General features: G+C 50.8%; 1 protein-coding gene across 1 annotated transcript in view; it reads right to left on the reverse strand.

Moving 5' to 3' along the window:
• Positions 1–26,612, reverse strand: part of klhdc3 (kelch domain containing 3) — a 225,802-nt gene that overhangs the window by 196,354 nt on the left and 2,836 nt on the right. Inside the window, exon 2 of the mRNA XM_038798866.1 lies at positions 15,046–15,286. Within this exon, the coding sequence (XP_038654794.1) occupies positions 15,046–15,199 (154 nt within the window). The 5' untranslated portion in view covers positions 15,200–15,286. The remainder of the gene's footprint in view (positions 1–15,045; positions 15,287–26,612) is intronic.

Here is a 26,612-nt window from a genome sequence, read left to right on the forward strand (position 1 = left end):
ACTGTGTCCACGTGGGTTGGGCAGGAGTAACTGTGTCTACCTGGGTTGGTAGGTTAGGGCAGGAGTAACTGTGTCTACCTGGGTTGGGTAGGTTTGGGCAGGAGTAACTGCGTCTACCTGGGTTGGGTAGGTTAGGGCAGGAGTAACTGTGTCTACCAGGGTTGGGTAGGTTAGGGCAGGAGTAACTGTGTCCACGTGGGTTGGGCAGGAGTAACTGTGTCTACCTGGGTTGGGTAGGTTAGGGCAGGAGTAACTGTGTCTACCTGGGCTGGGTAGGAGTAACTGTGTCTACCTGGGCTGGGTAGGTTAGGGCAGGAGTAACTGTGTCTACCTGGGCTGGGCAGGAGTAACTGTGTCTACCTGGGCTGGGCAGGTTAGGGCAGGAGTAACTGTGTCTACCTGGGCTGGGCAGGTTAGGGCAGGAGTAACTGTGTCTACCTGGGCTGGGCAGGTTAGGGCAGGAGTAACTGTGTCCAGCAGAGGGCAGCAGAGCAGAGCTACTGATCAGCTGTTCTGGGGAAATTTGCATACGTGCAGTGCGGTCAGCCTAATTTGAAGGTGGTTTGTGGAGGGGCTGTTGTCAAGCGACAGTTATGGGAAGTGCACCCAACTCCAGCTCCTCAAAAACCGTGTTAGGGACCTGGAGCTTGAGCTGGATGAACTTCGGATCTTTTGGGAGGCAGAGGGGGTCATAGATAGGAGCTTCAGGGAAGTAGTTACACCAAAGACTGGAGATAGATGGGTAACTGTAAGAGGGACTGGGAAGAAGCAGTCAGTGCAGGGACCCCCTGCGGTCGTTCCCCTGAGTAACAAGTATACTGTTTTGGATACTTGTGGGGGGGACGACTTACCAGGGGTAAGCCATGGGGTGCGGGACTCTGGCACGGAGTCTGTCCCTGTTGCTGAGAAGGGAAGGGGGAAAGGAGTAGAACATTAGTAATTGGGGACTCAATAGTCAGGGGCACAGATAGGAGATTTTGTGGGAGCGAGAGAGGCTCACGTTTGGTATGTTGCCTCCCAGGTGCAAGGGTACGTGATGTCTCGGATCGTGTTTTCCGGGTCCTTAAGGGGGAGGGGGAGCAGCCCCAAGTCGTAGTCCACATTGGCACTAACGACATAGGTAGGAAAGGTGACAAGGATGTCAGGCAGGCCTTTAGGGAGCTAGGATGGAAGCTCAGAGCGAGAACAAACAGAGTTGTTATCTCTGGGTTGTTGCCCGTGCCACGTGATAGTGAGATGAGGAATAGGGAGAGAGAGCAATTAAACACATGGCTACAGGGATGGTGCAGGCAGGAGGGATTCAGATTTCTGGATAACTGGGGCTCTTTCTGGGGAAGGTGGGACCTCTATAGACAGGATGGTCTACATCTGAACCTGAGGGGCACCAATATCCTGGGGGGGGAGATTTGTTAGTGCTCTTTGGGGGGGTTTAAACTAATTCAGCAGGGGCATGGGAACCTGGATTGTAGTTTTGGGGTACGGGAGATTGAGAGTATAGAGGTCAGGAGCACAGATTTGACTTCGCAGGAGGGTGCCAGTGTTCAGGTAGGTGGTTTGAAGTGTGTCTACTTCAATGCCAGGAGTATACGAAATAAGGTAGGGGAACTGGCAGCATGGGTTGGTACCTGGGACTTCGATGTTGTGGCCATTTCAGAGACATGGATAGAGCAGGGACAGGAATGGTTGTTGCAGGTTCCAGGGTTTAGGTGTTTTAATAAGCTCAGAGAAGGGGGAAAAAGAGGGGGAGGTGTGGCGCTGCTAGTCAAGGACAGTATTACGGTGGCGGAAAGGATGCTAGATGGGGACTCTTCTTCCGAGGTAGTATGGGCTGAGGTTAGAAACAGGAAAGGAGAGGTCACCCTGTTGGGAGTTTTCTATATGCCACCTAATAGTTCTAGGGATGTAGAGGAAAGGATGGCGAAGATGATTCTGGAAAAGAGCGAAAGTAACAGGGTAGTTGTTATGGGAGACTTTAACTTTCCAAATATTGACTGGAAAAGATATAGTTTGAGTACATTAGATGGGTCGTTCTTTGTACAATGTGTGCAGGAGGGTTTCCTGACACAATATGTTGACAGGCCAACAAGAGGCGAGGCCACATTGGATTTGGTTTTGGGTAATGAACCAGGCCAGGTGTTAGATCTGGAGGTAGGTGAGCACTTTGGAAACAGCGACCACAATTCGGTGACCTTTACGTTAGTGATGGAAAGGGATAAGTATACCCCGCAGGGCAAGAGTTATAGCTGGGGGAAGGGCAATTATGATGCCATTAGACATGACTTAGGATGTGTTGGTTGGAGAAGTAGGCTGCAAGGGTTGGGCACACTGGATATGTGGAGCTTGTTCAAGGAACAGCTATTGCATGTTCTTGATAAGTACGTACCAGTCAGGCAGGGAGGAAGGGGTCGAGCGAGGGAACTGTGGTTTATCAAAGAAGTGGAATCTCTTGTTAAGAGGAAGAAGGAGGCCTATGTGAAGATGAGGCGTGAAGTTTCAGTTGGGGCGCTTGATAGTTACAAGGAAGCGAGGAAGGATCTAAAGAGAGAGCTAAGACGAGCAAGGAGGGGACATGAGAAGTCTTTGGCAGGTAGGATCAAGGAAAACCCAAAAGCTTTCTATAGGTATGTCAAGAATAAAAGAATGACTAGGGTAAGAGTAGGGCCAGTCAAGGACAGTGGTGGGAAGTTGTGTGTGGAGGCTGAGGAGATAAGCGAGATACTAAATTAATACTTTTCGTCAGTATTCACTCAGGAAAAAGATAATGTTGTGGAGGAGAATGCTGAGACGCAGGTTATTAGAATAGATGGCATTGAGGTGCGTAGGGAAGAAGTGTTGGCAATTCTGGACAAGGTGAAAATAGATAAGTCCCCGGGGCCTGATGGGATTTATCCTAGGATTCTCTGGGAAGCCAGGGAAGAGATTGCTGAGCCTTTGGCTTTGATTTTTATGTCATCATTGGCTACAGGAATAGTGCCAGAGGACTGGAGGATAGCAAATGTGGTCCCTTTGTTCAAGAAGGGGAGTAGAGATAACCCCGGTAACTATAGGCCGGTGAGCCTCACGTCTGTTGTGGGTAAAGTCTTGGAGAGGATTATAAGAGATACGATTTATAATCATCTAGATAGGAATAATATGATTAGGGATAGTCAGCATGGTTTTGTGAAGGGTAGGTCATGCCTCACAAACCTTATCGAGTTCTTTGAGAAGGTGACTGAACAGGTAGACGAGGGTAGAGCAGTTGATGTGGTGTATATGGATTTCAGTAAAGCGTTTGATAAGGTTCCCCACGGTCGGCTATTGCAGAAAATACGGAGGCTGGGGATTGAGGGTGATTTAAAGATGTGGATCAGAAATTGGCTAGTTGAAAGAAGACAGAGGGTGGTGTTTGATGGCAAATGATCAGAATGGAGTTCAGTTACGAGTGGCGTACCACAAGGATCTGTTCTGGGGCCGTTGCTGTTTGTCATTTTTATAAATGACCTAGAGGAGGGCACAGAAGGTTGGGTGAGTAAATCTGCAGACGACACTAAAGTCGGTGGAGTTGTAGACAGTGTGGAAGGATGTTGCAGGTTACAGAGGGACATAGATAAGCTGCAGAGCTGGGCTGAGATGTGGCAAATGGAGTTTAATGTAGAGAAGTGTGAGGTGATTCACTTTGGAAAGAATAACAGGAATGCGGAATATTTGGCTAATGGTAAAATTCTTAGCCGTGTGGATGAGCAGAGGGATCTCGGTGTCCATGTACATAGATCCCTGAAAGTTGCCACCCAGGTTGATAGGGTTGTGAAGAAGGCCTATGGTGTGTTGGCCTTTATTGGTAGAGGGATTGAGTTCCGGAGCCATGAGGTCATGTTGCAGCTGTACAAAACTCAAGTACGGCCGCATTTGGAGTATTGCGTACAGTTCTGGTCACCTCATTATAGGAAGGACGTGGAAGCTTTGGAACGGGTGCAGAGGAGATTTACCAGGATGTTGCCTGGTATGGAGGGAAAATCTTATGAGAAGAAGGTTAAGAGGTGACTTAATAGAGGCATACAAAATGATCAGAGGGTTAGATAGGGTGGACAGTGAGAGCCTTCTCCCGCGGATGGAGGTGGCTAGCACGAGGAGACATAGCCTTAAATTGAGGGGTAATAGATATAGGACAGACGTCAAGGGTAGGTTATTTACGCAAAGAGTGGTGAGGCCGTGGAATGCCCTACCTGCAACAGTAGTGAACTCGCCAACATTGAGGGCATTTAAAAGTTTATTGGATAAGCATATGGATGATAATGGCATAGTGTAGGTTAGATGGCCTTTAGTTTTTGACTTCCCATGTCGGTGCAACATCGTGGGCCGAAGGGCCTGTACTGCGCTGTATCATTCTATGTTCTATGTTCTAACTGTGTCTACCTGGGCTGGGCAGGTTAGGGCAGGAGTAACTGTGTCTACCTGGGTTGGGTAGGTTAGGGCAGGAGTAACTGTGTCTACCTGGGCTGGGCAGGAGTAACTGTGTCTACCTGGGTTGGGCAGGTTAGGGCAGGAGTAACAGTGTCTACCTGGGCTGGGCAGGATAACTGTGCCTACCTGGGTTGGGTAGTTTAGGGCAAGAGTAACTGTGTCTACCTGGGCTGGACAGGTTAGGGCAGGAGTAACTGTGTCTACCTGGGATGGGCAGGAGTAACTGTGTCCACTTGGGTTGGGCAGGAGTAACTGTGTCGACCTGGGTTGGGTAGGTTCGGGCAGGAGTAACTGTGTCCACGTGGGTTGGGCAGGTTCGGGCAGGAGTAACTGTGTCCACGTGGGCTGGGCAGGTTCCGGCAGGAGTAACTGTGTCTACCTGGGCTGGGCAGGTTAGGGCAGGAGTAACTGTGTCTTCCTGGGTTGGGCAGGTTAGGGCAGGAGTAACTGTGTCTACCAGGGTTGGGGCAGGAGTAACTGTGTCTACCTGGATTGGGCAGGAGTAACTGTGTCTCCCTGGGCTGGGCAGGTTCCGGCAGGAGTAACAGTGTCTACCTGGGCTGGGCAGGTCAGGGCAGGAGTAACAGTGTCTACCTGGGCTGGGCAGGTCAGGGCAGGAGTAACAGTGTCTACCTGGGCTGGGCAGGTTAGGGCAGGAGTAACTGTGTCTACCTGGGTTGGGTTGGTTAGGGCAGGAGTAACTATGACTACCTGGGCTGGGTAGGTTAGGGCAGGAGTAACTGTGTCTACCTGGGCTGGGCAGGTTAGGGCAGGAGTAACTGTGTCTACCTGGGTTGGGTAGGTTAGGGCAGGAGTAACTGTGTCTACCTGGGTTGGGTAGGTTAGGGTAGGAGTAACTGTGTCTACCTGGGCTGGGCAGGAGTAACTGTGTCTACCTGGGTTGGGCAGCAGGAACTGTGTGTACCTGGGCTGGGCAGGTTAGGGCAGGAGTAACTGTGTCTACCTGGGCTGGGCAGGAGTAACTGTGTCTACCTGGGTTGGGCAGGAGTAACTGTGTCTACCTGGGCTGGGTAGGTTCGGGCAGGAGTAACTGTGTCTACCTGGGCTGGGTAGGTTAGGGCAGGAGTAACTGTGTCTACCTGGGTTGGGTAGGTTAGGGCAGGAGTAACTGTGTCTACCTGGGCTGGGTAGGTTAGGGCAGGAGTAACTGTGTCTACCTGGGTTGGGTAGGTTAGGGCAGGAGTAACTGTGTCTACCTGGGCTGGGTAGGTTAGGGCAGGAGTAACTGTGTCCACGTGGGATGGGCAGGTTAGGGCAGGAGTAACGGTGTCTCCCTGGGTTGGGTAGGTTAGGGCAGGAGTAACTGTGTCTACCTGGGCTGGGCAGGAGTAACTGTGTCTACCTGGGTTGGGCAGGAGTAACTGTGTCTACCTGGGCTGGGTAGGTTCGGGCAGGAGTAACTGTGTCTACCTGGGCTGGGTAGGTTAGGGCAGGAGTAACTGTGTCTACCTGGGTTGGGTAGGTTAGGGCAGGAGTAACTGTGTCTACCTGGGCTGGGTAGGTTAGGGCAGGAGTAACTGTGTCTACCTGGGTTGGGTAGGTTAGGGCAGGAGTAACTGTGTCTACCTGGGCTGGGTAGGTTAGGGCAGGAGTAACTGTGTCCACGTGGGATGGGCAGGTTAGGGCAGGAGTAACGGTGTCTCCCTGGGTTGGGTAGGTTAGGGCAGGAGTAACTGTGTCCACGTGGGTTGGGCAGGAGTAACTGTGTCTACCTGGGTTGGGTAGGTTAGGGCAGGAGTAACTGCGTCTACCTGGGTTGGGTAGGTTAGGGCAGGAGTAACTGTGTCCACGTGGGCTGGGCAGGAGTAACTGCGTCTACCTGGGTTGGGTAGGTTAGGGCAGGAGTAACTGTGTCCACGTGGGTTGGGCAGGTTAGGGCAGGAGTAACTGTGTCTACCTGGGTTGGGTAGGTTAGGGCAGGAGTAACTGTGTCCACGTGGGTTGGGCAGGAGTAACTGTGTCTACCTGGGTTGGGTAGGTTAGGGCAGGAGTAACTGTGTCTACCTGGGTTGGGTAGGTTAGGGCAGGAGTAACTGTGTCTACCTGGGTCGGCCATAGAGTCTGTTAGGTGGTGTGGGTTACCCTTCCCCGAGTCGTCCCTGTTCCAGGGCTCCTGGTCTGCTCTCCCCCCCCCCCCCCCCCCCCCCCCCCCACCCCCTCTCCCCGAGATAGGGTTCCGCCTGTGGGTTGTAGGGTTTGAGTGAGAGTCTGAGTGACGTTGGACTATTTCTCTGAAATGCGGAAGATTAGTGGCCTCCTGCAAATGGTTCCAGATTGCCCTCCTTCTCATGAGACTTCGCTGTTCTGCCCTCGGATATCCTTTTGGTGATGGTGAACAGCACAAGGCATCGTTTGGCATTCCTCGGATAATTCTGGTGTTCCTCTCTTTTAGGGGTTTCCTTTCCTTACTTGGTAAATTGATGATTCTGGCTGCGATCTTTTACAAATTCACTCATGGGATGTGAGCGTCGCTGGTTAAGTCAGCATTTATTGCCCATCCCTAGTTGCCCTTCAGAAAGCGGTGGTGAGCTGCGTTGTTGAACCGCTGTTGTCTCTGAGGTGCAGATACACCCACTGTGCTGTTAGGGAGGGAGTTCCAGGATGTTGCCCCAGCGACAGTGAAGGAATGGCCGATATATTTCCCAGTCAGGGTGGTGAGTGACTTGGAGGGGAACCTCCAGGTGGTGGGGTTCCCAGGTATCTGCTGCTCTTGTCCTAGATGGTAGTGGCCGTGGGTTTGGAAGGTGCTGTATAAGGAACCTTGGTGAGTTACTGCAGTGCATCTTGTAGATGGTACACACGGCTGCCACTGTGCATCGGTGGTGGAGGGTTTGAATGTTTGTGGAAGGAGGAGCAATCAAGCGGGGCTGCTTTGCCCTGGATAGTATAGAGCTTCTTATTTTTTAAATTTAGAGTTCCCAATTATTTTTTTCCAATTAAGGGGCAATTTAGTGTGGCCAATCCACCTACCCTGCACATCTTTGGGTTGTGGGGGTGAAACCCATACAGGGAGAATGTGCAAACTCCACACAGACAGTGACCCGGGGCCGGGATCGAACCTGGGTTCTCAGCGCCGTAGGCAGCAGTGATAACCACTGCACCACCATGCTGCCCTGCTGTCGCCTTTCTTGAGTGTTGTGAGAGCTGCACTCATCCAGGCAAGTGGAGAGTATACCATTAATAATAATAATAATAATAATAATAATAATAATAATAATCGCTTGTCACAAGCAGACTTCAATGAAGTTACTGTGAAAAGCCCCCTAGACCCCACATTCCGGCGCCTGTTCGGGGAGACCGGTACGGGAATTGATCCCGCACTGGCCTTGTTCTGCATTACAAGCCAGCTGTTTAGCCCACTGTGCTAAACCAGCCCCTCCTGACTTGTGCCTTGTAGATGGTGGACAGACATTGGGGGAGGGGGCCAGGAGGTGGGTTACTCGCTGTAGGATTGCTAGCCTTTGACCTTCCCTGGTAGCCACAGTATTAATATGGCTGGGTCCAGTTCAGTTTCTGATCAATGGTAACCCCCAGGATGTTGATTGTGGGGATTCAGCGATGGTAATGCCATTGAATGTCAAGGGTGAAAGTTTGATTCTCTCTTCCTGGAGGTGTCATTATCTGGCACTTGTGTGGCGTAAATGTAACTTGTCAACCCAAGCCTGGATATTTGGCATAGTGTCTCAGGGGTTTCCCTTATTGTGGTGTGTGTGTGTGTGTGTGGGTGTGTGTTGGGGGGGGGGGGGGGGTCTACTCCTCCCAAGATGCCCAGTTGGTGGCCGTCTTGACAATTCCTCTCCTTGTTGGTGGGGTGGGGTGGGTGGAGGATGGTGTAAATCTTCCAGCGTTGATGGGGTCGGTGTGGTGCCTCTGATGTGACTGGAGAGGAGTGAGGTTGGTTGTGCTGTGAGTCAGCGCATGGTGCGCGTATCCTTGGTTTACTGCCTCCTGAATACGGGCGTGTACAACGCCAAAACACGTCTTATGTTGGGGGGAGGTATCCTGTTGCTCCCCGTAGCTTGGGAGGTCCCTCGTGGCCTGGATGTCTTGGGAGGCCGAGTGTGGTTGCGAATGAGCAGCTTTTTCCTTTGCCTATCCTATCATCATCTGCTCTTGCCAGTATCTTTTCATCCTGTCAGTGTGTTGGGCAACGCCGACCATATTGATTATAATCTGAACCAACTCAATGAATATTTGCTGGTCTCTCTGTATCTGTATGGAATGATGAGTCCTCTGTACTGTGCTGGATTTTGGCAATGTGTTGCGTCTTCTGCTTCGAAGTAAAATATCCTCTCCCAACTAATGGCTTAGTGAATTTTTCCTGGAGCTTTCTCTCTGTTATTTTGGGGTTAAAGAATCGTTGAAGGTACAGACAGGTCTGATATCCGAGATTGTGACATCAGATTGTGCTATTAGTGCCTCTGGTATGTTTCTCGTGCTCAGCCAAACACGGTGCGACGGTCTTATCCTCTACTCCCGTGGGCAGAGCGAGCACTCGCTACGTGCAAAGGTGCGTCATCTTACCATGTTTTCATGGCCTTACCCCCTTCTCCCTCATTCTCTAGTGTATCCATTGGTACATACGGAGCTGCCAGGTTTGATGATTAAGCTGTTTTATTGTTCTCCTGAGGCACTGATGCCGTGCTGTTCCAATCCTGAGGATTTGTTGCATTATTTGTAAAATGGAAAAATTCTAATTAAAACGCTAATAAATGGGTGATTGGTGTTGAGGAGAAGACTCACCGAGGCGCTAGACTCTCTCCAAAACCCACCTGTCTTGGCAGAGCTTGAACCCACACTGAAAGAGATATTGCCAAGGGCAAAGCTCCAGGTGTGAGTGCCACACTGCCTGACCACATCAAACAGTGGAAAGCAGAATTCCTGCAGCATCTGTACAAAGGTGTGTCTCTACTGGAGGGAGGCTGGAGCCCCAGGATGTGTGCAATGGAAAGATGGCGATCCTGTACAAAAACAAGGGGGGGCTGCAGCAAATGCAACGACTATCGAGACATCACCCTGCAGGAAAAGCATCTGTCCTGGTCAGACTGCAGAGCGTGCTGAACCCATCCACCCCCAGAGCTCAATGTGCTATCAGTCTAGAATTGGCATGATCTGCTGAGCCTGGCGGCTACCAGCGTCTGGGTCAAAGGAGACCATCAAGGCATTCGACCATGTCACAGAGTCGTCTATATTTGCACCGATGGGGAAAGCTGAGCAGCTTCAGTGGACAGTCAATGTAACTGCCTCTTTCAATTACATCATAAAATTTATCATAGCATTTACAGTACAGAAGGAGGCCATTCGGCCCATTGAGTCTGCATCGGCCCTTGGAAAGAGCACCCCACTTAAGCCCACGCCTCCACCCTATCCCTGTAACCCCACCTAACCTTTTTGGACACTAAGGGTAATTTAGCACTGCCAATCTACCCAACCTGCACATCTTTGGACTGTGGGAGGAAACCGGAGCACCCGGAGGAAACCCACACAGACATTGGGAGAACGTGCAGACTCCACACAGACAGTGACCCAAGCCGGGAATCAAACCTGGGACCCTGGAGCCGTGAAGCAACTGTGCTAACCACTGTGCTGCCCTCATGATGGGTTAGACTATCAGTCAGCTATGAGGCAGTGGTTAGCACTCTGCCTACGGTGCTGAGGTTCCAGGTTCGATCCTGGCCCCGGGTCACTGTCCGTGTGGAGTTTGCACATTCTCCCCATGTCTGCGTGGGTTTCGCCCCCACAACCCAAAGATGTGCAGGGTAGGTGGATTGGCCACGCTAAATTGCCCTTTAATTGGAAAAAATAATAATTGGGTATTGTAAATTTCTTATAAAAGCTATAAAATGAAAAAATGAAATGAAAACCGCTTATTGTCACAAGTAGGCTTCAAACGAAGTTACTGTGAAAAGCCCCTAGTCGCCACATTCTGGTGCCTGTTCGGGGAGGCTGGTACGGGAATTGAACCGTACTGCTGGCCTGCTTGAAAAGCCAGCGATTTAGCCCAGTGCACGAGTGGCCAATATTGGAAGTTTGAGATTTGCAAACAGGGGTGTATTCTGGCATCGAGGATCTTTGGCACACCCTTCTCTTTGCTGTTGTCATCTGCCTTCAGGTCATTGACAGAGGCTGTTTATTTACAAACTAGAACTGTTGCAAAACTGTTCCACGTTGCCTGCCTGAGGTCAGAGGGAAAAGTGTGGCAAGTCCTCACCAGGGAAATGTTCTCCACTGACAGTGCCAGAGCAGTGCTCCAAGCTGAGGAACACAGCCAGGAGTCAGACTCACACTTTGTAAGGGGTTTGACTATCACCACCGGGAAAACGAATGTGATCTCCAGGGTGTGCCCATACCATCATCTATCGCAACCTTGACATGACGGAGAGGTTTGTGCGCTCCGCGTCCTTGAGCAATGCCATCGGGTGGTCCATGGTCCTGGTAGGACCTCCCACGGCAGGAAGGTCAGCGAGATGTGCCAGACAAAGCACAGCCAAGAAGTCCTCAACAGCAGAACAGACAAAGACTGCGTCCCGCTGGCTGCCAAGGTGGAAGAAGGCTGAAGCGACCATGTTGCTCCCTGTCATCGTGGCTCGACATTTCACCAAAGCCTGAAGATTGCGTGGACGACGACAGCTCCCCAAGATTCCCCCCCGTAGGAACGGCACACGCAGGCTTTTACCAGTGCGCATCTGCCAAATCCTGTGGTGATGGAGAACTGGTGATGGGGACAGGCTGTGAACCTGGGAGTCTGTAGCCAGAGATGGTTAGACACCTGCATTGGGACAGAGGTGTCTTTGGACAGCAGCATCTGTCACTGAGCAGTCCTCCTCACGATGCCCTGGGCCAGATGGGATTTATCCTAGGATTCTCTGGGAAGCCAGGGAGGAGATTGCAGAGCCTTTGTCCTTGATCTTTATGTCGTCTTTGTCGACAGGAATAGTGCCGGAAGACTGGAGGATAGCAAATGTTGTCCCCTTGTTCCAAGAAGGGGAGTAGAGACAACCCTGGTAATTATAGACCTGTGAGCCTTACTTCAGTTGTGGGTAAAATGTTGGAAAAGGTTATAAGAGATATAGAGGTTATAATCATCTTGAAAAGAACAAGTTGATTAGCGATAGTCAACACGGTTTTGTGAAGGGTAGGTCATGCCTCACAAACCTTATTGAGTTTTTTGAGAAGATGACCAAACAGGTGGATGAGGGTAAAGCTGTTGATGTGGTGTATATGGATTTCAGTAAGGCGTTTGATAAGGTTCCCCACGGTAGGCTATTGCAGAAAATACGGAAGTATGGGATTGAAGGTGATTTAGCGGTTTGGATCAGTAATTGGCTAGCTGAAAGAAGACAGAGGGTGGTGGTTGATGGCAAATGTTCATCCTGGAGTTCAGTTACTAGTGGTGTACCGCAAGGATCTGTTTTGGGGCCACTGCTGTTTGTCATTTTTATAAATGACCTGGAAGAGGGTGTAGAAGGATGGGTTAGTAAATTTGCAGATGACACAAAGGTCGGTGGAGTTGTGGATAGTGCTGAAGGATGTTATAGAGGGATGTTACAGAGGGACATAGATACGCTGCAGAGCTGGGCTGAGAGGTGGCAGATGGAGTTTAATGCGGAAAAGTGTGAGGTGGTTCACTTTGGAAGGAGTAACAGGAATGTAGAGTACTGGGCTAATGGCAAGATTCTTGGTAGTGTAGATGAACAGAGAGATCTCGGCATTCAGGTACATAATTCCCTGAATGTTGCCACCCAGATTAATAGGGCTGTTAAGAAGGCATATGGTGTGCTAGCCTTTATCAGTAGGGGGATTGAGTTTCTGAGCCACAAGGTCATGCTGCAGCTGTACATAACTCTGGTGCGGCCACACCTGGAGTACTGTGTGCAGTTCTGGTCACCACATTATAGGAAGGATGTGGAAGCTTTGGAAAGGGTTCAGAGGAGATTTACTAGGATGTTGCCTGGTATGGAGGGAAGGTCTTACGAGGAAAGGCTCAGGGACTTGAGGTTGTTTTCGTTAGAGAGGAGAAGGCTGAGAGGTGACTTAATAGAGACATATAAGATAGTCAGAGGGTTAGATAGGGTGGACAGTGAGAGTCTCTTTCCTCGGATGGTGATGACCAACAGGAGGGGACACAGCTTTAAATTGAGGGGTGGTAGATATAGGACAGATGTCAGAGGCAGTTTCTTTACTCAGAGAGTAGTAGGGGTGTGGAACGCCCTGCCTGCAACAGTAGTAGACTCGCCAACTTTAAGGGCATTTAAGTGGTCACTGGATAGACATATGGATGAAAATGGAATAGTGTAGGTCAGATAGGCTTCAGATGGTTTCACATCGAGGGCCGAAGGGCCCGTACTGCGCTGTAATGTTCTATGCTCCACTCAAATGAGGAAGGAGCGAGAAACATAGAAAATAGGAGCAGGAGGAGGCCATTCGGCCCCTCGAGGCTGCTCCGCCATTCATTATGATCATGGCTGATCATCCAACTCAATAGCCTAATCCCACTCCCCCCTCCCACCATATCCTTTGGATTTAGATTTGTTTATTGTCACGTGTACCGAGGCACAGTGAAAAATATTTTTCTGCGAGGAGCTCAACAGATCATTCAGTATATGAAAAGAAAATACATAATAGGGCAACACAAGATATACAATGTAACTACATAAGCACCGGCATCAGATGAAGCATACAGGGTGTAGTGTTAATCAGGTCAGTCCATAAGAGGGTCATTTAGGAGTCTGGTAACAGCGATCCCCTTCGTCCTAAATGTTTCTTAAAAACATACAATGTTTTGGGCTCAACTACATCCTGTGGTAATGAATTCCACAGGCCGACCACTCTCTGGGTGAAGAAATGTCTCCGTATCTCTGTCCGAAATGGCCTACCCCGTATCCTCAGACTGTGAGCCCTGGTTCTGGACACACCCACCATCGGGAACATCCTTCCTGCATCTACCCTGTCCCAGTCCTGTTAGAATTTTATAGGTTTCTTTGAGATCTCCCCTCATTCTTCTGAACTCCAGCAAATACAATCCTAACCGACTCAATCTCTCCTCGTACGTCAGTCCCACCATCCCAGGAATCAGCCTGGTAAACCTTCGCTGCACTCCCTCTATAGCTAGAAAATCCTTCCTCAGAAAAGGAGAACAAAACTGCACACAATATTCCATCCTATCTGGCTGCATCACAGCCTGGTATGGCAACTGCTCGGCCCAGGACCGCAAGAAACTTCAGAGAGTCGTGAATATCGCCCAGTCCATCACACAAACCTGCCTCCCATCCATGGACTCCATCTACACCTCCCGCTGCCGGGGGAAAGCAGGCAGCATAATCAAGGATCCCTCCCACCCGGCTTACTCACTTTTCCAACTTCTTCCATCGGGCAGGAGATACAGAAGTCTGAGAACACGCACGAACAGACTCAAAAACAGCTTCTTCCCACTGTCACCAGACTCCTAAATGACCCTTTTATGGACTGTCCTCATTAACACTACACCCCTGTCTGCTTCATCCGATGCTGGTGTTATGTAGTTACATTGAGTTCCTTGTGTTGCCCTATTATGTATTTTCTTTTATTTCCTTTTCTTTTCATGTACTTTTTTATGAATAAATTTAGAGTACCCAATTTCTTTCCCCCAATTAAGGGGCAATTTAGCGTGGCCAATCCATCTATCTGCACATCTTTGGGCTGTGGGGGCGAAACCCAAGCAAACACGGGGAGAATGTGCAAACTCCACACAAACAGTAACCCAGAGCCGGGATCGAACCTGGGTCCGCAGCGCCGTGAGGCAGCAGTGCTAAACACAGCGCCACCGTACTGCCTCTCTTTTCATGTACTTAATGACCTGTTGAGCTGCTCGCAGAAAAATACTTTTCACTGTACCTTGGTACACGTGACAATAAAGAAAATCCAAATCCAATCCAGATGTGGCCTCACCAAGGCCCTGTATAATTGCAGCAACACATTCCTGCTTCTATACTCGAATCCTCTCGCTATGAAGGCCAACATACTATTAGCCTTCTTTACCGCCTGCTGTACCTGCATGCTTACCTTCAGCGACTGGTGCACGAGGACACCCAGGTCCCGCTGCACACTCCCCTCTCCTAATTTATGGCCATTCAGATAATAGTCTGCCTTCTTGACTTTGCTACCAAAGTGGATAACCTCACATTTATCCAAATTATACTGCATCTGCCAGTCATTTACTCAAAATGTGCTCTAAAAATAGGCTGTAGCACTTTCTCCTGGCTGGGAAATCACATTGCGTGGTCTAAGAGGAAAATGTGAAACGTAATTGGGAATATTAAAACATCCCTGGATAATCTCAAGTACCCATCCAGAAAGGAGAATGGTAACCTGTTAATTAGCATGACCACATTGTTAGTGTGAACTGAGACAGGGTCAAACAGGACGTGAAACGGCTGATGCTGTCAGCAGAACGCGGGAGCCCGGCGAGGTGGCTACTTCCACATCTGGTGTCCAGCTCCAGACCAGGACTGGCAGAGGCCCAGGGACGTTCAGCAGGATCAAAATTGGTGAAGGGGGCAGAATGACAGGCCGTCGCCACTCCGAAAATGACCCTTTCGTACTTACCTGCATTGAAAATGTGCACGTCGATCTGTCGAAGGGTCTCATAATCCTCCCCAGAACAATATCCACCAAAGGAGTAGACTTTATGTCCGACGGCCACAGCAGCGTGGTTCACTCTCCGAGGACCTCCTTCCAAATGCACTGCCCACCGCAACATTCCCTTCAGTTGGGCGCCAGTCTCCTCAGCAGCACCATCCCAGCCAGGCTGCACCACACGCTCAGGCACAGCTCATCCCAGTCGCAGCTGGAGGGAGACAATGAACACAAGTTACTCCTCCAGATCCCACACGCGGCTCCCCGACTCCTGCCTACTCCCAGGGCTCGCTGGCTCCAACCGAGACTGTCGCTACTCCATCAGCACCCTCATACGGAGTTCCAACTAACCTACACTAACCTCAGCTACAGCTTCAACCCTTGCCTCAACACTCCTGAATTGCACAGAACACCACATCTCCCTCACTTTCACAGAGAGACAGCTACAGAGGCAGTAAGCTGCGAGAATTAGGATTGGTTGCAGCGGAGGGGGGGGGGGTTCATTCAGGCGATATGGGCATGTATTTCCCTTCCCTAATTACCCCTGGGTCTAACTCAGCCATTTCACAGGGCAGTTCACAGCCAAACTGCTGTGGGTCTGGAGTCACATGTGGGCCAGACCGGGTAAGGACATAGAAGATAGAACAGTACAGCACAGAACAGGCCCTTCGGCCCTCGATGTTGTGCCGAGCACTGTCCGAAACCAAGATCAAGCTATCCCACTCCCTGTCATTCTGGTGTGCTCCATGTGCCTATCCAATAACCGCTTGAAAGTTCCTAAAGTGTCCGACTCCACTATCACAGCAGGCAGTCCATTCCACACCCTAACCACTTTCTGAGTAAAGAACCTACCTCGGACATCCCTCCTATATCTCCCACCCTGAACCTTATAGTTATGCCCCCTTGTAACAGCTACATCCACCCGAGGAAATAGTCTCTGAACGTCCACTCTATCTATCCCCCTCATCACCTTACAAACCTCTATTAAGTCGCCTCTCATTCTCCTCCGCTCCAAAGAGAAAAGCCCTAGCTCCCTCAATCTTTCCTCATAAGACCTACCCTCCAAACCAGGCAGCATCCTGGTAAATCTCCTTTGCACCCTTTCCAATGCTTCCACATCCTTCCTATAGTGAGGTGACCAGAACTGCTCACAATACTCCAAATGTGGTCTCACCAGGGTCATGTATAGTTGCAGCATAACCCCGCGGCTCTTAAACTCAAGCCCCCGTTAATAAACGCTAACACACTGTAGGCCTTCTTCACGGCTCTATCCACTCGAGTGGCAACTTTCAGAGATCTGTGGACATGATCCCAAGACGGCAGATTTCCTTCCCTAAAGGACATTAGAGAAGCAGATGGGTGTGCACGACAACCTGATGACTTCCCAGGGAACTGGGTTCAATTCACAAACTCATGTTTCTGTCAGTCAATAGCAGCTTCGAAAGAACACATGTGCCTCCGGCTACACGAGGGACATCTCATTCTTTCTTGTGGAAATAAATGAGCAGGCAGTATTTCCACAGGTGTGAGCCATTTCAGCTTTTCCCATTTTTATTTTCTGGGTTCCAGCATCATCAGTATTTTTTCTTAAAATTCATTCCAGTGTCTCGTTCTGTTGAAACCACAGAGAGGGAGATGGGAACAGAGGGACACTGGACACTTGCATTGGCTGTAACCTTCCCTCGGTTTTGGAAAGGTCCAAGCAGACGGCAACAGTGTAAGCAGCTCAGTTTCCATTCACAATCTTCTGTAATAAAGACTTGAATGAAGGGACAGTCAGTACTGCAGCCACATTTGCTGAAGAGACCAAGGTAGGCCGATAAGAAGCTGTGAGCAAGAAACAAAGGATCTGCAAAGGGACGTGGACAGGTTGAGTGAGTGGATAGCAATCTGGCAGATGGAGATCAAGGGAAAGTGTGAAGTTGGTCAATTTGGCAGCGCAAACAGAAAAGGAGCAAATTTAAATGTAGAGACACTGGGGAATCTGTACTACCACCAGAAGACATCGGAACAGAAGGAGGCCACTCGGCCCATCGAGTCTGCCCTGGCATTCAATGAGATCATGGCTGATTTGATCGGATATGATGCTCAACTCCACCCTCCCATCTTATCACCCCGACCCCGCCTCCCATCCATGGGCTCCATCTACACCTCCCGCTGCCGGGGGAAAGCGGGCAGCATAATCAAAGATCCCTCCCACCCGGCTTATTCACTCTTCCAACTTCTTCCATCGGGCAGGAGATACAAAAGTCTGAGAACACGCACCAACAGATTCAAAAACAGCTTCTTCCCCGCTGTTACCAGACTCCTAAATGACCCTTTTCTGGACTGACCTGATCTCTTCACACATCTGAGCAGTACTACACTCCGTATGCTTCACCCAATACCTGTGTCTGTGTATTTACACTGTGTATTTTATGTATGTCCGATTATGTACTTTATTTTCATGAGCTGCACGCAGAACAATACTTTCCACTGTGCCTCAGTACACATGACAACAAATCAATCCAATTCAATCCCCATAACCCTCGATTCCCTCTGATTAAAAATCGATCTCAGTCGTGACCCAGGCCTCTACAGCTCTCTGCGGTAAAGAATCCCACACATTCACCACCCTCAGAGAGATGGAATCGCTCCTCATCTCTGTCTGAATTGGGTGATCCCCTTACTCTGGGATTGTGCCCTCTGGTCAGAGACTCTGCCACAAGGGGAGACAATCACTCAGCATCGAGCCTGTCAAGCCCCCTGAGAATCCGATATGTCTCAATAAGGTGGCCTCTCATCCTTCTAAACTCCAATGAGCACAGACCCAACCTACTCGACCTGTCCTCACCAAGAATATCACCAAGAAAGCACAACAGCGCCTATACTTCCTCAGGAAACTAAGGAAATTCGGCATGTCCACATTAACCCTTACCAACTTTTAACAGATGCACCATAGAAAGCATCCTATCTGGCTGCATCACAGCCTGGTATGGCAACTGCTTGCCCAGGACCGCAAGAAACTTCAGAGAGTCGTGACTATCGCCCAGTCCATCACACGAACCTGCCTCCCATCCATTGACTCCATCTACACCTCCCGCTGCCGGGGGAAAGCGGGCAGCATAATCAAGGATCCCTCCCACCCGGCTTACTCACTTTTCCAACTTCTTCCATCGGGCAGGAGATACAGAAGTGTGAGAACACGCACGAACAGACTCAAAAACAGCTTCTTCCCCACTGTCACCAGACTCCTAAATGACCCTCTTATTGACTGACCTCATTATCACTACACCCTGTATGCTTCAACCGATGCCAATGCTTATGTAGTTACATTGTATATATTGTGTTGCCCTATTATGTATTCTCATGTATTTTCTTGTCTTTTCTTGAATTCTGTTTAATTCCCTTTTCTTCCATGTACTTAATGATCTGTTGAGCTGCTCGCAGAAAAATACTTTTCACTGTATCTCGGTACACGTGACAATAAACAAATCCAATCCAATCCACAAGAGAATCCCTCCATCCCCGGGATCAACCTGGTGAACCTTCTCTGGACGGCCTCCAATGACAGTGCATCCTTCCTTCGATAACGGGAACGAAACTGTCCCCGGTATTCCAGCTGGGGCCCGACTGTGGAATGTAAAGTTTTAGCAGTGCTTCCCTCCTTTTATACTCCATTTCCTATCAAATAAAGACCAACATTCCATTTGCCTTCCAATCTCCTGCTGAATTTACATGTTAGCTTTGTGTGATTTATGCACGAGGAACCCCACATCCCCCTGTGCTGCAGCTTCCTGCAGTCCCTCGCCATTTAAATTACATTCAGCTCCTTTATTCTGCACAACTTCGCCTTTTCCGACATTATATTCCACTTGCCAAGTTTTTGCCCAACTGGTGTTTGTCCAGAGCCCACGTTTCTGAGCCATGTCGAGTTGGGAGGATGACTGCCTTGCACACAAGGATTGTGGGGTCAGCACAGACGTCGCGGAAGGAGGCGCCCGCGATCGGATACAATGTTGGATCTCCTCATCACTGTCAGCCAGGGATGAGAGGTGGCTGCACGGTAGCAAAGTGGGGAGGGATTCCATCTCTCGGAGAGTGGTGAATGTGTGGATTTCTTTACCGCAGAGAGCTGTAGAGGCTGGGTCAAGACTGAGATCGATTTTTAATCAGAAGGGAATCGAGGGTTATGGGGATTTAATTGGATTGATTTATTGTCATGTGTTGCTTCACATCTCCAGGGGTCGTAGGTTCGTTTCCGGCTTGGGTCACTGTCTGTGCGGAGTCTGCACGTTCTCCCTGTGTCTGTGTGGGTTTCCTCCGGGTGCTCCGGTTTCCTACCACAGTCCAAAGATGTGCAGGTTAGGTAATTTGGACATTCTGAATTCTCTCTCTGTGTACCCAAATAGGCGTTGGAATGTGGCGACTCGAGACTTTTCACAGTAACTTCATTGCAGTGTTAATGTCAGCCTACTTGTGCACAATAAAGGTCATTAAAGAAATGTTCCACGTTTCTCCTTGATGTTGACGGAGGGGAGATCGATCTTGCCCTGGGCCGGAAGTTAAGGACTTGAGGCTCTCTTGAATTGAGGGCCGAGACCGATTTGTTGGTATACTTTTGCGAAGGTGTCAAGGCATGAGTTGGAGATTGTCCTCAGGGTGACTGTGGTGGTGATGTTATCCACATCTGCCCTGGGAGTGACTGTGATTGGTGATGTTATCCGCATTGCCCTGGGAGTGACTGGGTTGGCGATGTTTACCACATTGCCCTGGGATTGACTGTGATTGGCGATGTTATCCCGCATTGGTCCTGGGAGTGACTGTGGTTGGTGATGTTATCCACATTGCCCTGGGAGTGACTGTGGTTGGCGATGTTATCCACATTGCCCTGGGAGTGACTGTGGTTGGCGTGTTATCCACATTGCCTGGGAGTGACTGTGGTTGGCGATGTTATCCGCATTGTCCTGGGAGTGACTGTGGTTGGTGATGTTATCCACATTGCCCTGGGAGTGACTGTGGTTGGCGATGTTATCCACATTGCCCTGGGAGTGACTGTGGTTGGCGATGTTATCCACATTGCCCTGGGAGTGACTGTGGTTGGCGATGTTATCCACATTGCCCTGGGAGTGACTGTGGTTGGCGATGTTATCCACATTGCCCTGGGAGTGACTGTGGTTGGCGATGTTATCCACATTGCCCTGGGAGTGACTGTGGTTGGCGATGTTATCCACATTGCCCTGGGAGTGACTGTGGTTGGCGATGTTATCCACATTGTCCTGGGAGTGACTGTGGTTGGCGATGTTATCCACAATTGCCCTGGGAGTGACTGTGGTTGGTGAGTGTTATCCACATTGTCCTGGGAGTGACTGTGGTTGGCGATGTTATCCACATTGCCCTGGGGAGTGACTGTGGTTGGCGATGTTATCCGCATTGTCCTGGGAGTGACTGTGGTTGGCGATGTTATCCACATTGTCTTGGGAGTGACTGTGGTTGGTGATGTTATCCACATTGCCCTGGGAGTGACTGTGGTTGGCGATGTTATCCACATTGTCCTGGGAGTGACTGTGGTTGGTGATGTTATCCACATTGTCCCTGGAGTGACTGTGGTTGGCGATGTTATCCACATTGCCCTGGGAGTGACTGTGGTTGGCGATGTTATCCACATTGCCCTGGGAGTGACTGCGGTTGGCGATGTTATCCACATTGTCCTGGGAGTGACTGCGGTTGGCGATGTTATCCACATTGTCCTGGGAGTGACTGTGGTTGGCGATGTTATCCACATTGCCCTGGGAGTGACTGTGGTTGGTGATGTTATCCACATTGCCCTGGGAGTGACTGTGGTTGGCGATGTTATCCACATTGCCCTGGGAGTCACTGTGGTTGGCGATGTTATCCACATTGCCCTGGGAGTGACTGTGGTTGGCGATGTTATCCACATTGCCCTGGGAGTGACTGTGGTTGGTGATGTTATCCACATTGTCCTGGGAGTGACTGTGGTTGGTGATGTTATCCACATTGCCCTGGGAGTGACTGTGGTTGGCGATGTTATCCACATTGTCCTCGGAGTGACTGTGGTTGGTGATGTTATCCACATTGCCCTGGGAGTGACTGTGGTTGGCGATGTTATCCACATTGTCCTGGGAGTGACTGTGGTTGGTGATGTTATCCACATTGCCCTGGGAGTGACTGTGGTTGGCGATGTTATCCACATTGTCCTGGGAGTGACTGTGGTTGGTGATGTTATCCACATTGTCCTGGGAGTGACTGTGGTTGGTGATGTTATCCACATTGCCCTGGGAGTGACTGTGGTTGGCGATGTTATCCACATTGTCCTGGGAGTGACTGTGGTTGGCGATGTTATCCACATTGCCCTGGGAGTGACTGTGGTTGGCGATGTTATCCACATTGTCCTGGGAGTGACTGTGGTTGGCGATGTTATCCACATTGCCCTGGTAGTGACTGTGGTTGGCGATGTTATCCACATCCTGAAGTTCCCCGAATGATGTCAGTGCCGCTTTTACCTTGGATTTCAGCAGTTACGGTAGCAAAGTTTGTCATCCATCCTGTGGATGATGACCTCCCCACTGGGAAGCTTGCCTTCACAAGGTCAAGGATGGTGAACATAGGAAGTAGGAGAAGTCGGCCATTCAGCCCTTCGAGCCAGCTTCGCTATTTGATCAGATCGTGGCTGATCTCTTCCTGGCCTCAAGTCCATCTCCCTGCCTGTTGCCCATATCCCTTTAACCCGTTTTTTAAAATCAGAAATATATCTATTTCCTTCTTGAAACAATTCAATGATCCAGATTCCACCTCACTGTGGGGCAGCAAAGTTCCACAAATTCACCATCCTCTGTGAGAAGTATAGAACACAGAACATACAGTGCAGAAGGAGGCCATTCGGCCCATCGAGTCTGCACTGATCCACTTAAGCCCTCACTTCCCCCTATCCCTGTAACCCAGTAACCCCTCCTAACCTTTTGTGGACACCAAGGGCAATTTATCACGGCCAATCCACCTAACCTGCACATCTTTGGACTGTGGGAGGAAACCGGAGCACCCGGAGGAAACCCACGCACACACGGGGAGGACGTGCAGACTCCGCACAGACAGTGACCCAAGCCGGGAATCGAACCTGGGACCCTGGAGCTGTAAAGCCACAATGCTAACCACTGTGTTACCGTGCCGCTCCCAAGTTGTTCCTCCTCATCTCAGTTTTAAATCTACCGCCTCTCATGTGAGCTCTGGTTGCAGATTGTCCCACAAGGGTTTGGTCTATGTTTACTTCATTAATACCCTTTAGTATTTTATACACCTCGATCCTTCTAAACTCCAGCGAGTATAAATCCAAACTGTTCAATCTCTCCTCATATGTCAACCCCTTCCTCCCCGGAATCAATCTGGTAAACCTCCTCTAAACTGCCTCCAATCCCACCACATCCTTCCTCAAATAAGGAGACCAAAACTGGACACAATACTCCAGATGTGGTCTCACCAACACCCTATACAATTGCAACAACACCTCTCCAATTTTATACTCCAGTCCTTCTGCAATAAACGCCAATATTCCATTTGCCTTTTTAATGACATGCTGTACCTGCTGTCGGTGATTCATGGAAAAAGACACCCACATCTCTCTGTCCAGACGCATTCTGAATCTTCTTTCCATTTGGATAATAATTTGCCTTTCTATTTTTTCGGCATTTATCCACATTAAACTCCATCTGCCAAACTTTGGCCCAATCTCCTAGCCTATCGATATCCGCCTGTAAAATCTGTATCTCCTCTTTGCTGCCTGCTTTCTCACCTGTTTTAGTATTCTCCGCAAATGTTGCTATGTTACACTCTGTTCCTGCTTGCAGATCATTTATATGGATTGTAAACAGTTGAGGTCCGAGGACTGACCCCTGCGGCACCCCCGCTGGTTACAATTCACCAGCCAGAGAAGGACCCATTTATCCTGACCCTCTGCTTTCTGTTAGTCAGCCAATCCTCAATCCAATTTAGTACTCCACCTCCAATCCCCTGTGATCACAAAGAACAATACAGCACAGGAACAGGCCCTTCGGCCCTCCAAGCCTGTACCGATCATGACACCAACTTTGGCCCAAACCCTCAGCCCTTCCTCGTGCTGTATCCCTCTATACCCATCCTATCCATGTGTTTGTCAAGATGCCTTTTGAACGCCGTTAATGTATCCGTTTCCACAGCCTGCCCTGGCAACACGTTCCAGGCACTCACCACCCTCTGTGTGGAAACCCTGCCTCGCACATCTCCTCTAAACTTTGCCCCATGGACCTTAAACCTATGCCCCCTGGTGACTGACCCCTCCACCCTGGGAAAGAGTGCCTGCCCATCCACTCTATCCATGCCCCTCATAATCCTGTAGACCTCGGTCAGGCGGGGGTGCTGCGGTACCGCCGGGGTGTTGCGGTACTGCTCATTTGCTGCAGCACTGCGGGGGTGCGTACTGCAGGGATGCTGCAGTACTGCTGGATTGCTGCGGCACTGCGGGGGTGCTGCGGCACTTAGGGAGTGCTGCGGCACTGCCTGAGTGCTGCGGCACTTAAGGAGTGCTGCGGCACTGCTGGAATGCTGCAGTACTGCTGGAGTGCTGCGGTACTGCTGGAATGCTGCAGTACTGTGGGAGTGCTGCGGTACTGCTGGAGTGCTGCGGTGCTGCGAGAGTGCTGCGGTACTGCTGGAGTGCTGCGGTGCTGCGAGAGTGCTGCGGTACTGCTGGAGTGCTGCGGCACTGCCTGAGTGCTGCGGCACTTAGGGAGCGCTGCGGCACTGCTGGAATGTTGCAGTACTGCGGTAATGCTGGAGTGCTGCGGCGCTGCGAGAGTGCTGCGGTACTGCGAGAGTGCTGCGGTACTGCGGGAGTGCTGCAGCACTGCTGCGGTAATGCTGGAGTGCTGCGGCGCTGCGAGAGTGCTGCGGCATTGCTGGAGTGCTGCGGTACTGCTGCAGTACTGCAGGGGTGCTGCGGCACTGCGGGTGTGCTGCGGCACTGCGGGAGTGCTGCGACACTGTGGGAATGCTGCAGTACTGCGGGAGTGCTGCAGATCGCCGGGGTACTGCGTTACCGCGGGAGTCTGCGGTACCGCCGGGGTTGCTGCGCTAGTGCAGAGGTTCTGAGGTACTGCGGGAGTGCTGCGGCACTGCGGGAATGCTGTGGATCGCTGGGGTACTGCGTTACCGCGGGGGTCTGCGGTAACGCCGGGGTTGCTGCACTAGTGCAGAGGTGCTGCGAGAGTGCTGCGATACTGCGGGAGTGCTGCGACACTGCGGGAATGCTGCGAAACTGCGGATGTGCTGCGTATCGTCGGGGTACTGTGGTACCGCCGGGGTTACTGCGCTAGTGCGGAGGTGCTGTGGTACTGCGGGGGTCCTGCGGATCGCCGGGGTTACTGCGCTAGTGCGGAGGTGCTGTGGTACTGCGGGAGTGCTGCACCTTTGCAGGTGCTTTCTAATGTGACGTTGATCCAAGACCCCAACAGCCAGCTTGGGTGATAGAGCATTGCGGGGCACCGTTATGGAGTGGACGGGAATTATCTGCAGTGCCTTGGCCAATATTTATCCCTTAATCAGCAAACAGATTCGCTGATCATCATGAGGTTGCTGCGTGTGGGAGCTTGCTGTGTAAAAATCAGCTGCAGTCTCCCAGACATTATAACAGTGGCCACACTTCAAAAATACCTAACTGGCTGTAAACACAGTCTCTGTTTTCTATCGCAAGACAACACTCAGATTGGGGATTAGTTGACGCTGGGCCATTATCAATGAGATATACACGACCGGTTCGGACAACCCTAATGCTGAAACCAGCTGGTGGCAGAGGCCACCGCTATTCCCACAGATCAGGGATCTTGGAAAAGCCACCCATCAGGTACTTACTATGCGGGGCCAAGTTGGTAGTTCGAATTTCAGCAGCCTTCCTCCTGCTTTGTGGCTACGAGTGGGAAGTGAAAATCTTGTGCTCCCCGCCTGCTGTCCAGGAGCCTCGATATATTCACTCACTTTCAACACCCAAAACATTTGCTGCCTTCCTGCTGTCCCACACGAGTTGTACTATTTTCAGCGTGTTGAGCAACCACTTCTGGCCAATCAGGGACACAGGAGCAGAGGTTACTGACTGACATTTATCAAAGTGTTTTTAAATGTAGCCGACACTGTCCTTGTAGCACACTCAAAATACCCTGTGTCAAAAGGTTGCTCTTTTATTTTTATCCATCATCACGGAGTTGTGAGTGACTGGACATTCTTCGAGGAAAGCAGAAAGTGTTGATTTAGTTTCTCCTGGATCTCAGATGGCACCGGTACATTTTCAGTGCAGAACTCCGATGGGGCAGTATTCCCATCAGGTGACATCTCCCCAAATCCCCCCCCACACTCTTGGACAGTCACGTGAATCTTCAGACTGAACAGAGAGTGGGCACTGCTCCAAGTCCCCTGTTAAGTTGCAGCTTCACATAACACGAAATACACACCATTTGAGACTTTGAAGCGGACGCACATTGACCCACCAGATCCATGTTATTTGAAAGTAAGGAACAGACAGCTCACACATTCCACAGCACCTTTCCAGCAATCAGACCAATAAAATGCTTCAGGAACTTGGCCAGGGCTGCAAAGAAGGAACTGTATAATGCAGCCCGCTGCTAACATTCAGCATTGTACAATGAGCAGATCGCACTGTTAGGGACGTTGGCAGAGGGGGAAATAATAACCACAATGCCAGGCTGAACACCCACTGCAATTCTTGCAGTCGTTTACCCCAAACTGAGTGGACGGTCAGTGAGTCCACAGAAACCAGAACAGAGCAACGCTCCCCCTCCTCGACAGAGCAACGCTCCCCCCTCCCCGACAGAGCAACGCTCCCCCTCCTCGACAGAGCAACGCTCCCCCCTCCCCGACAGAGCAACGCTCCCCCTCCCCGACAGAGCAACTCTCCCCCCTCCCCCACAGAGCAACTCTCCCCCCTCCCCGACAGAGCGCTCCCCCCTCCCCCACAGAGCAACTCTCCCCCCAGCTAGACAGAGCAATGCAACCCCCTCCCCGACAGAGCCACGCTCTCCCCTCCCCCCTCCCCGACAGAGAAACTCTCCCCCCTCCCCGACAGAGCTGGTTTAGGGGCTGGTTTAGCTCACTGGGCTAAATCGCTGGCTTTTACAGCAGACCAAGGCAGGCCAGCAGCACGGTTCGATTCCCGTACCAGCCTCCCCGAACAGGCGCCGGAATGTGGCGACTAGGGGATTTTCACAGTAACTTCATTGAAGCCGACTCGTGACATTAAGAGATTTTCATTTTCATTTTTCATTTCATTTTTTCAACTCTCCCCCCTCCTCGACAGAGCAACGCTACCCCTGCTCGACAGAGCAACGCTCCCCCCTCCCCGACAGAGCAACGCTCCCCCCTCCCCGACAGAGCAACTCTCCCCCCTCCCCGACAGAGCAACGCTCCCCCCTCCCCGACAGAGCAACTCTCCCCCCTCCCCGACAGAGCAACGCTCCCCCTCCCCGACAGAGCAACGCTCCCCCCTCCCCGACAGAGCA

This window comes from Scyliorhinus canicula, chromosome 6 (assembly GCF_902713615.1).
Source record: "Scyliorhinus canicula chromosome 6, sScyCan1.1, whole genome shotgun sequence".
NCBI lineage: Eukaryota > Metazoa > Chordata > Chondrichthyes > Carcharhiniformes > Scyliorhinidae > Scyliorhinus > Scyliorhinus canicula.